Source organism: Schistocerca piceifrons, chromosome 3 (genome assembly GCF_021461385.2).
Source record: "Schistocerca piceifrons isolate TAMUIC-IGC-003096 chromosome 3, iqSchPice1.1, whole genome shotgun sequence".
NCBI lineage: Eukaryota > Metazoa > Arthropoda > Insecta > Orthoptera > Acrididae > Schistocerca > Schistocerca piceifrons.
Window position 1 is genome coordinate 389,497,570 of NC_060140.1, and position 12,436 is coordinate 389,510,005.

The following is a 12,436-nucleotide window of genomic DNA, read 5'->3' on the forward strand; positions in this document are numbered from 1 at the left end:
ACCACTGCGACTTCGCGATGTAAGCTTGTCATATATGGCTGAATTTGTTTTCAAATATACCATTAGTTTACTACGCATAAACTTTTACCATTTCAAAAATTGTGAGGTGAGAGGAGGATTTCGAAATACATCAAAACGTTTAAAGATGTGATTGCGCGGTTGTACAGTACAGCAGCAACTATGGAAGTCATGTCTGAACATTTTTCTTATATCTCCTACTACTTCGACGGTATGTGTTCACGAAGATAACAACCGAGTTTTCTTCGGAAGGGTTTCCACCACTTCAGCGGCCGTATGGGCACGTATAAAATAATACGTGTCTGGTATATTCACCTAAACTACAAAATATTCGAAGTGAATCGAAATCGGCCAGTTGCACTTGGGTAGTGTTGCTTGTCAGTTTGGCATTAGTTCTGTTCGGATAGAGAACGGCACTGTGAAATATGCCAACATGAGATGAGATCTGTATTGTATTACGTGCATGTGCTCACTTACGTGAGTTTTTTTTACTGAAGTTTGATTTTAATGTAAGTTAGATGCTAATTTAAATTTCTGTACTGTGGAATACTTAGATGCATACTTATGTTATTACGTATATATTTGCCATCGTTAATTTTCTTCTCCCCCATGAACCATGGACCTTGCCGTTGGTGGGGAGGCTTGCGTGCCTCAGCGATACAGATAGCCGTACCGTAGGTGCAACCACAACGGAGGGGTATCTGTTGAGAGGTCAGACAAACGTGTGGTTCCTGAAGAGGGGCAGCAGCCTTTTCAGTAGTTGCAAGGGCAACAGTCTGGATGACTGACTGATCTGACCTTGTAACAATAACCAAAACGGCCTTGCTGTGCTGGTACTGCGAACGGCTGAAAGCAAGGGGAAACTACAGCCGTAATTTTTCCCGAGGGCATGCAGCTTTACTGTATGATTACATGATGATGGCGACCTCTTGGGTAAAATATTCCGGAGGTAAAATAGTCCCCCATTCGGATCTCCGGGCGGGGAATACTCAAGAGGATGTCGTTATCAGGAGAAAGAAAACTGGCGTTCTACGGATCGGAGCGTGGAATGTCCGATCCCTTAATCGGGCAGGTAGGTTAGAAAATTTAAAAAGGGAAATGGATAGGTTGAAGTTAGATATAGTGGGAATTAGTGAAGTTCGGTGGCAGGAGGAACAAGACTTCTGGTCAGGTGACTACAGGGTTATAAACACAAAATCAAATAGGGGTAATGCAGGAGTAGGTTTAATAATGAATAGGAAAATAGGAATGCGGGTAAGCTACTACAAACAGCATAGTGAACGCATTATTGTGGCCAAGATAGATACGAAGCCCACACCTACTACAGTAGTACAAGTTTATATGCCAACTAGCTCTGCAGATGACGAAGAAATTGAAGAAATGTATGATGAAATAAAAGAAATTATTCAGATTGTGAAGGGAGACGAAAATTTAATAGTCATGGGTGATTGGAATTCGAGTGTAGGAAAAGGGAGAGAAGGAAACATAGTAGGTGAATATGGATTGGGGGACAGAAATGAAAGAGGAAGCCGCCTGGCAGAATTTTGCACAGAGCACAACATAATCATAACTAACACTTGGTTTAAGAATCATGAAAGAAGGTTGTATACATGGAAGAACCCTGGAGATACTAAAAGGTATCAGATAGATTATATAATGGTAAGACAGAGATTTAGGAACCAGGTTTTAAATTGTAAGACATTTCCAGGGGCAGATGTGGACTCTGACCACAATCTATTGGTTATGAACTGTAGATTAAAACTGAAGAAACTGCAAAAAGGTGGGAATTTAAGGAGATGGGACCTGGATAAACTAAAAGAACCAGAGGTTGTACAGAGATTCAGGGAGAGCATAAGGGAGCAATTGACAGGAATGGGGGAAATAAATACAGTAGAAGAAGAATGGGTAGCTTTGCGGGGTGAAGTAGTGAAGGCAGCAGAGGATCAAGTAGGTAAAAAGACGAGGGCTAGTAGAAATCCTTGGGTAACAGAAGAAATATTGAATTTAATTGATGAAAGGAGAAAATATAAAAATGCAGTAAGTGAAACAGGCAAAAAGGAATACAAACGTCTCAAAAATGAGATCGACAGGAAGTGCAAAATGGCTAAGCAGGGATGGCTAGAGGACAAATGTAAGGATGTAGAGGCCTATCTCACTAGGGGTAAGATAGATACCGCCTACAGGAAAATTAAAGAGACCTTTGGAGATAAGAGAACGACTTGTATGAATATCAAGAGCTCAGATGGAAACCCAGTTCTAAGCAAAGAAGGGAAAGCAGAAAGGTGGAAGGAGTATATAGAGGGTCTGTACAAGGGCGATGTACTTGAGGACAATATTATGGAAATGGAAGAGGATGAAGATGAAGATGAAATGGGAGATACGATACTGCGTGAAGAGTTTGTCAGAGCACTGGCCCCCGGAGTAGACAATATTCCATTGGAACTACTGACGGCCGTGGGAGAGCCAGTCCTGACAAAACTCTACCATCTGGTGAGCAAGATGTATGAAACACGCGAAATACCCTCAGTCTTCAAGAAGAATATAATAATTCCAATCCCAAAGAAAGCAGGTGTTGACAGATGTGAAAATTACCGAACTATCAGCTTAATAAGTCACAGCTGCAAAATACTAACACGAATTCTTTACAGACGAATGGAAAAACTAGTAGAAGCCAACCTCGGGGAAGATCAGTTTGGATTCCGTAGAAACACTGGAACACGTGAGGCAATACTGACCTTACGACTTATCTTAGAAGAAAGATTAAGGAAAGGCAAACCTACGTTTCTAGCATTTGTAGACTTAGAGAAAGCTTTTGACAATGTTGACTGGAATACTCTCTTTCAAATTCTAAAGGTGGCAGGGGTAAAATACAGGGAGCGAAAGGCTATTTACAATTTGTACAGAAACCAGATGGCAGTTATAAGAGTCGAGGGACATGAAAGGGAAGCAGTGGTTGGGAAGGGAGTAAGACAGGGTTGTAGCCTCTCCCAGACGTTGTTCAATCTGTATATTGAGCAAGCAGTAATGGAAACAAAAGAAAAATTCGGAGTAGGTATTAAAATTCATGGAGAAGAAATAAAAACTTTGAGGTTCGCCGATGACATTGTAATTCTGTCAGAGACAGCAAAGGACATGGAAGAGCAGTTGAATGGAATGGACAGTGTCTTGAAAGGAGGATATAAGATGAACATCAACAAAAGCAATACAAGGATAATGGAATGTAGTCTAATTAAGTCGGGTGATGCTGAGGAAATTAGATTAGGAAATGAGGCACTTAAAGTAGTAAAGGAGTTTTGCTATTTGGGGAGCAAAATAACTGATGATGGTCGAAGTAGAGAGGATATAAAATGTAGGCTGGCAATGGCAAGGAAAGCGTTTCTGAAGAAGAGAAATTTGTTAACATCCAGTATTGATGTAAGTGTCAGGAAGTCATTTCTGAAAGTATTCGTATGGAGTGTAGCCATGTATGGAAGTGAAACATGGACGATAAATAGTTTGGACAAGAAGAGAATAGAAGCTTTCGAAATGTGGTGCTACAGAAGAATACTGAAGATTAGATGGGTAGATCACATAACTAATGAGGAAGTATTGAATAGGATTGGGGAGAGGAGAAGTTGGTGGCACAACTTGACCAGAAGAAGGGATCGGTTGGTAGGACATGTTCTGAGGCATCAAGGGATCACCAATTTAGTATTGGAGGGCAGCGTGGAGGGTAAAAATCGTAGAGGGAGACCAAGAGATGAATACACTAAGCAGATTCAGAAGGATGTAGGTTGCAGTAGTTACTGGGAGATGAAAAAGCTTGCACAGGATAGAGTAGCATGGAGAGCTGCATCAAACCAGTCTCAGGACTGAAGACCACAACATCAACAACAATTTTCTTCTACACTTCATTCCACAGCTTCAGTCTGATGATGAAATTTTGAAACGCTTAACACCTAACAAGGAACTTTGCGATCGAGACCTCCCTTTATTTCAACAATTTTGCCATTTCTCACTTGTCTATTTCGACCAGTGGCAAGCAGTTAATCAAGCACCAATCAAGAGCGTAAATTTTCACCAATGAAAAGAAAACATTGTAAACACCAGCAAACGACCACTAACACCCTTCCTTCTCATCCTCGGTACCTTACCAGATTACAATAACACCCATGAACCAAAAGTTCTCTTATTCAACAGTTGGAAAAATCACCCTGAGTGAGGCCATTTGCAATATTGGCCGTAACATTGGAGACTTTTACACACTGACGATGTGGTCACATACACAGATACATTTTCTTGACAAAAACCAAACTCGCAACGCAACAAGTGCTTTAATAAAGGTAACAGATGATCTGAAACTTGCCATGGATGAACAAGAAGCGACTATCATGTGCTCCTTAGACTAAACCATAGTCTTGGACACTGTCGATCTTGACATTTTACTTGCTAAAATTAGCAGCCTAAATTTCTCGCCGAGTGCAATGCAATGCTTTCGCTCTTACCTAACGTTTTGGCAGCTACGCATCATATCTGGCAGCATAAAGTGACAACTGAGGCAAGTAGTAATACGAGGTCGCCCAGGTTTCGGTATTAGGTTCCATGCTCTTTTCATTGCCTGTCAACGATGTGTCATCAGTTTTAGCCCTGCTGCAAATACCACATGTACGCTGATGACCTCCAAGTGTATCAAAGTGCAGAACCAATAAACCTGAAGACAGCTACCGAGAATCTCAGTGTTAACCTGCACGCACTTTCAAAATTGGCACAGAATATAGGATTAAAAATGAACCCATTCTAAATCCAAGAGGCGCTAGTTGGTCATGTTAGGCTCCTTAGTCAAAATATATATGGAATACCTACAACCTTTAACCCTAAATGGGACAGATATCAACTTCTCTTCCCCATCAAAGTGTCTAAGAGTAACAATAAATGGAAATTTAAACTGAACTGAGTAAGTGACTGCATTATGCAGGAAGACTTCAGGATCTCTCCAAGTCCTACAAAAGTATAAAAATCTCTTCCCTCCTGATGTGAAAAAGAACATGTACAAGCCTTTATACTTTCAATTATTGATTACAGCGATGTTATCCAGAAAGATCTTTCTCAGGAAAGTTCACGGCGTCCGGAACTGGTTATGAATGCCTGTGTTGAGTATATCTGTGATGTTCGACTCTTTGATCATATTTCACATCGAATGCACAGCTATCCTGGCTGTGTGCAGAGAAGTGCACAGATTTTCATACCCTTAGTTTTCTCTTCTGTCATATCAGCTATCCTGGCTGTGTGCAGAGAAGTGCACAGATTTTCATACCCTCGGTTTTCTCTTCTGTCATATCAGCGTACACTGACCCTCATATCTCTCCTTGACCTTAACATTCTTGTCTGAACAACATGGCAGAAACACATCAGGAGCAAAATTCTTTCTGTCCCAATCCATCGTTAGCTACTTTCTCGAAGTCCGTCTCAGTAGCAGGTACCAACTCCTTAATAGCCTCCCGTATTATATTAGAGAACTTAATAACATCCCCAGCTTCAGATAACAGTCACTGATATATCTAATGAAGCAACGACAATGACTACTATTGCCCTATACGCACTCGATACCCCTATGCTTACTTGTTTTCGACCATATCTTCCTCATTTCCCTCTATCCTTACCTAGTATGGTCACCGGAAATTTCGTTTTCCCAGAATTCGCTGTTTCAGGAAACATCTACATCTACAAATTCTTTTTATATCTGTCACAGTTATTATTACTGTCACAGTTATTATTGTTAGTATTTGTCATATCTAAATTGTTATTTCTTAAGAAACTACGATGTAAAAAAGGTAGCACATGTGTGGAGCCTTGGTCCGGTGTATGAGAAGACCTGAAGGCCCTAATCAGGACAGGTTAAATAAACAAATGAAATAAAAATATCCGAAGATATTCAATTTATTATCCTGGTAACTAAGTAAGAGTTACTCCAAAAAATCAGCAAATTTTTGCGTGGAAGTTCCCTGAATGATTGCGGAAGATGCGGTACCCAGGAACATTCAGCTTCTTACATAAATAGATTGTCGAGGCTACAACTACTAGGGTAGCTAAAATGGCATACTACAAATGCAAAAATTAAGCCATACTCTTCAGAATACAGGCGTTCAGGTATACGCGCACCAGACTGTTTTTAATTATAGATCAGAAAAATACAACTGACCGGAAATATTTCTAGTAAATACGAAGCATAAAACTGCCCTTCTTATTGCCTGAGTGTTTTCCTTAAGAGGAACACATTAAACACTAATCGTGGCGAAAGTGAAATTACACAAATTTGATATTGAGTTAAGGGCTAGCTAATGTTGCAATCATTCCAGCTACCACACTGAGAAGTCATCCAGGAAACCTCTCAGTGTTCGTCTGTGAGTACTTTCTGGATCGACCTACACTATTACTACTAAAATTTTTATTACTAGTTTTGGTAATGTCACTGTTTTGTCGTTAATATATTTGTGTGATGTAATGTTTTTCGATGTATTCGTTTTCCATCGACAAAATTTTTTCTATGTCGTAAAGCATGGTATAATTTCATAGACGTATTAGCCTCAAAAGCAGGATACAACAGTTGTAAACGAGTGAAAATCTGTATGAAGTTGAGAATGGGCAAAGAAAGGGAAGGGATGGGAGGGAATTAGTGACTTCTAGTCACACATGGCATTGTGAGAACGCAATGGCGGAAGCTCAAAATTTGTGCCAGACCGGAACTCGAACCCGGATTTACCGCTTTTCATACGCGGTTGCCGTTACCGCTTCTGCCTGATCATCATCATCATTATCATCATTTAAGACTGATTATGCCTTTCAGCGTTCAGTCTGGAGCATAGCCCCCTTATAAAATTCCTCCATGATCTCCTATTCAGTGCTAACATTTGTGCCTCTTCTGATGTTAAACCTATTACTTCAAAATCATTCTTAACCGAATCCAGGTACCTTCTCCTTGGTCTGCCCCGACTCCTCCTACCCTCTACTGCTGAACCCATGAGTCTCTTGGGTAACCTTGCTTCTCTCATGCGTGTAACATGACCCCACCATCTAAGCCTGTTCGCCCTGACTGCTACATCTATAGAGTTCATTCCCAGTTTTTCTTTGATTTCCTCATTGTGGACACCCTCCTGCCATTGTTCCCATCTACTAGTACCTGCAATCATCCTAGCTACTTTCATATCCGTAACCTCAACCTTATTGATAAGGTAACCTGAATCCACCCAGCTTTCGCTCCCATACAACAAAGTTGGTCGAAAGATTGAACGGTGCACAGATAGCTTAGTCTTGGTACTGACTTCCTTCTTGCAGAAGAGAGTAGATCGTAGCAGAGCGCTCACTGCATTAGCCTTGCTACACCTCGCTTCCAGTTCTTTCACTATGTTGCCATCCTGTGAGAATATGCATCCTAAGTACTTGAAACCGTCCACCTGTTCTAACTTTGTTCCTCCTATTTGGCACTCAATCCGTTTATATTTCTTTCCCACTGACATTACTTTCGTTTTGGAGATGCTAATCTTCATACCATAGTCCTTACATTTCTGATCTAGCTCTGAAATATTACTCTGCAAACTTTCAATCGAATCTGCCATCACAACTAAGTCATCCGCATATGCAAGACTGCTTATTTTGTGTTCACATATCTTAATCTCACCCAGCCAGTCTATTGTTTTCAAAATATGATCCATAAATAATATGAACAACAGTGGAGACAGGTTGCAGCCTTGTCTTACCCCTGAAACTACTCTGAACCATGAACTCAGTTTACCGTCAACTCTAACTGCTGCCTGACTATCCATGTAAAGACCTTTAATTGCTTGCAAAAGTTTACCTCCTATTCCATAATCTCGTAGAACAGACAATAACTTCCTCCTAGGAACCCGGTCATATGCCTTTTCTAGATCTATAAAGCATAGATACAATTCCCTGTTCCACTCATAACACTTCTCCATTATTTGTCGTAAGCTAAAGATCTGGTCCTGACAACGTCTAAGAGGCCTAAACCCACACTGATTTTCATCCAATTGCTCCTCAACTAATACTCGCACTTTCCTTTCAACAATACCTGAGAAGATTTTACCCACAACGCTGATTAAAGAGATACCTCTGTAGTTGTTACAATCTTTTCTGTTTCCATGTTTAAAGATTGGTGTGATTACTGCTTTTGTCCAGTCTGATGGAACCTGTCCCGACTCCCAGGCCATTTCAATTATCCTGTGTAGCCATTTAAGACCTGACATTCCACTGTACTTGATGAGTTCCGACTTAATTTCATCCACCCCAGCTGCTTTATTGCACTGCAATCTATTGACCATTTTCTCCACTTCCTCAAACGTGATCCTATTTCCATCATCATTCCTATCCCATTCTACCTCGAAATCTGAAACATTACTGATCGTATTTTCACCTACATTGAGCAACTCTTCAAAATATTCCCTCCATCTGCCCAAGGCATCCACAGGATTCACCAGCAGTTTTCCTGACCTGTCCAAAATACTTGTCATTTCCTTCTTACCTCCCTTTCGAAGACTGCTAATTACACTCCAGAATGGTTTTCCAGCAGCTTGACCCAATGTCTCCAACCTGTTTCCAAAGTCTTCCCAAGATTTCTTCTTGGATGCTGCAATTATCTGTTTGGCTTAGTTTCTTTCTTCAACATAACTTTCTCTGTCTACCTGAGTTCTAGTATGTAGCCATTTTTTATACGCCTTCTTTTTCCTTTTACAGGCTGCCTTGACTGTGTCATTCCACCAAGCTGTTTGCTTCCTCCTACTTTTACACACTACTGTTCCAAGACATTCTTTAGCCACTTCTAGTACTGTGTCCCTGTACCTTGTCCATTCCTTTTCCAATGACTGTAATTGACTACATTCAACTAACTGGTACCTTTCTGAGATCGCTGTTATGTACTTGTGCCTGATTTCCTTATCCTGAAGTTTCTCCACTCTTATCCTCCTACATATGGACCTGACCTCCTGCACTTTCGGCCTCGCAATCCCAATTTCACTGCAGATTAAATAATGATCAGTGTCATCAAAGAATCCCCTGAATACACGTGTGTCCCTCACAGCCTTCCTGAATTCCTGATCTGTTATTATATAGTCAATGACAAATCTGGTTCCCCTGCTTTCCCAAGTATACCGGTGAATGTTCTTATGTTTAAAAAAGGAGTTTGTGATTACTAAGCCCATACTGGCACAGAAATCCAAGAGTTGCTGCCCGTTCCTGTTGGCCTCCATATCCTCTCCAAATTTACCCATAACCTTTTCGTACCCTTCTGTTCGATTTCCAATCCTGGCGTTAAAATCACCCATGAGCAGAACACTGTCCTTGTCCTTTACTCTAACAACTACATCACTGAGTGCCTCATAAAAACTATCCATCTTATCTTGATCAGTCCCTTCACAATGCGAATATACTGACACAATCCTAATTTTCTTGCTAGACACTGTCAAATCTATCCACATCAGTCGTTCGTTTACATACCTTATTGCAACTACGCTGGGTCCCATTTCTTTCCTGATGTAAAGCCCTACACCCCATTGTGCTATTCCTGCTTTGACTCCTGACAAGTAGACCTTGTATTCTCCCACTTCTTCTTCTTTCTCACCCCTTACCCGAATGTCACTAACAGCTAAAACGTCCAGCCCCATCTTACTTGCAGCCTCTGCCAGCTCTGCCTTCTTCCAAGAGTAGCCCCCATTGATATTAATAGCTCCCCATCTCATTACCATTTGTTTGCCAAGTCGTGTCTTGGGAGTCCCTGGTTTGTCAGTTAGAGGTGGGACTCCGTCACCTCCAAAGGTCCGAGGCCTTTTGCTCTGATTGTTGCCAGCATCATATTTAAAGTACCAGGGAAGCAGGTTGCTAGCCTTACTTGCCCCGAGTCCCATTGGGTTTTACCCCTAACGGCTGAGGGACTAACCGGTGGATTTGGTAGTCTTTGCCGTATGAGCACAAAGGTGAGCACGACTCAGAATATGTCCGAGATGCCCAGCCTTATTCCAAAGTAACTGGTATCCCGACTGCCAGGACCACTTACTTGGCCTCTCATACGTTGCCCGTGGTTCATGAACTAGGACATGACTACAGGAACCCACACCATGCCTGACAGACTAAAATTTCCAACTCATCGCACGCTGCAACTCAGTGCAACTGCACTGAAGCAAACGTCAGGGTGCAATGTCTGTCAGACAGACACCACTCAGATACTGGTATATACATGTGAAAATTTAATTAAATAATAATAAAACATAATAAGAAATCAGAGACAAAAGTGTGACACTTTAATAAATATAACATGGTTTGCATGGTGTACAGTGTATAAGCTGCTAGAATCGTCAGGTTTGTGTTCTACCTGTTCTGAATCTGTATCTACCTCTTTTGTGCATGTAATTGGTTCGTCTGATCACATTTCCATTATACCACTTGATTCGTTGTCGTATTATCATTTCCAGTTCGAATTGCTCTCATTTTATCTACAAATTTACTCTCGTCACAAAATTTCTTTAATCATTTTTCGTTCAGAGTTCCCCGAAACACTTTCCAGAGATCATGTCCTGGGCATCAAAATTCTACAGTGTCGTGTTCTCTGATTCATTTGACTTTCTGCTTGGAAGACTCCAGTACTTTTGCTTCTTTCCAAAGAGTGAAATATCTTGGTTTGTCTCCGGAAGATTCTCATTAAATGACTCCGGCACAAATGACATCAAAACAGACATAATTAGGGTCACAGCCGCTAGTACGCCGAATACGATGTACATTCCATAAGTTTTTCCCTGTAGAAAAAGGAATCAACGTCATATACTCGCATCTAAATAATATCTATGTTTAACAGTATTTTATCTGATGAAAATACAGATATAAACAAAAACAGTACACAAACACGCTTGTTGTTGTTAGTGCTCATAATGAATGAGGAACTCCAAGTATGTTGAACGACTCAATAATATACTAATGATTTCGTAATATTAAATGTTAGCACCTATTAGAGCGAGTTTTATCAATGCCAAAATAACAAGTGTTTTTAAACCTGAGTCTCACTAATACAATTTTTTGATATCACTGTATCTCTAACCAGAATGTACATGTGACGCACAAAAGTGTTTAGCTCTTCTCGACGAGTGCTGAAGGAACGAATACGACAAAGAAACAGACTTCAAGGCTATTCAACTAAGAGTTCTACAAAAATATTGGAAGTGTGAGAATCATGTCCTACTGGTGTCAACATCGAGGAACAACTGCTGCCATATTCTGCACTGAGGGCAGTACCAAAATATCTAGGATTACAAAACAACACAGATTTGAATAGTTAATACTGAAAGGAGCGGTGTTAGTAACATAGAAGATGATTTTGTGAAAAAAATCGACAATAATAAATCTGCAAATGAAAGAACCTGAGAATCGATGAAAGAAAACGGAATGATAGGAGGAAATGAAATAATGTTAATGGACATACTGGAAGAAAACGTCACCATGAACAATAGTATGATAAGGATAACACACGTATTATGTGTAGATTGAATAGAAGCACAGTGCAATCTATGAAATGGACAGACACATGACAAAGAGCAAATAAAAAATAACAGCCATAACAGGAATGGTAAGTAATTAAAGAAAAGCATAGAGTCACAGAACTATTAAAATGATGTGAAGCCATTATGCAGAAGAATTGTTTGTCCCTCATAATGAAGTATGCGAGAGAAATGAATTAGAGGAATAAGTAGAAGCAGAAGAATACAAAGAATGTGTGACGAGTGGTATGGTGCAAATATCACAAAAGAACAAGTTAAAAAATACATGGCAGATCTCAGGAAAAGAAAGACGGGGGCTGGTGATACCACACGTTACAAAAGATGTTGAAGATTTTAGGAGATGCCATACATACACTGTATTTCTCTACAAACAAGATATACTGTGCACGAGATTCCCGAGGAAACTTTCTCAAGATATTGCGGTCCTCAAACCGACAAACCCGAATAGCGGAGAGTAGTATTGTGGTCGCTTTCGGACGTGGGGAGCCGAGCCAGCCCCCAGGTCGACGATACAAAACAGTACAAATATTGCAGAACTACCCTGCTACACATAATTAAAGGATAACTTTTTCTAAATGAAGTAATTGTCCTGTATTTCGTTGAATCAATACGAAATTTTGCGCAGAGATGTCTACAGCCTTCCCGTGCAATAGTGCAAAAGCGTGGCGCCCTGTAACGTCAGCCTCTGGCTCGACACCGGTTCAAATAACGAGGTGCCGACAAATGTGAAAAACAGGCCAAAGACCAAAATTTCATGTGAGGTGCAAGAATCGACACGAAAATGCCTCAGGGGGAGGCATAAATGTGTTAAACCGCCCATTTGCTTGGGGCACTGATTCCTACACATTTCGCAGTCGAAAACGGTATTTCGCAGTGCGATGAGC

General features: G+C 40.7%; 1 protein-coding gene across 1 annotated transcript in view; it reads right to left on the bottom strand.

The window, feature by feature from the left end:
• Nucleotides 1-10,282: 10,282 nt before the first annotated feature.
• The window catches only part of LOC124789788 (solute carrier family 22 member 7-like), a 112,096-nt gene continuing 109,942 nt past the window's right edge, over nt 10,283-12,436 (bottom strand). Inside the window, exon 9 of the mRNA XM_047257257.1 lies at nt 10,283-10,796. Within this exon, the coding sequence (XP_047113213.1) occupies nt 10,593-10,796 (204 nt within the window). The 3' untranslated portion in view covers nt 10,283-10,592. The remainder of the gene's footprint in view (nt 10,797-12,436) is intronic.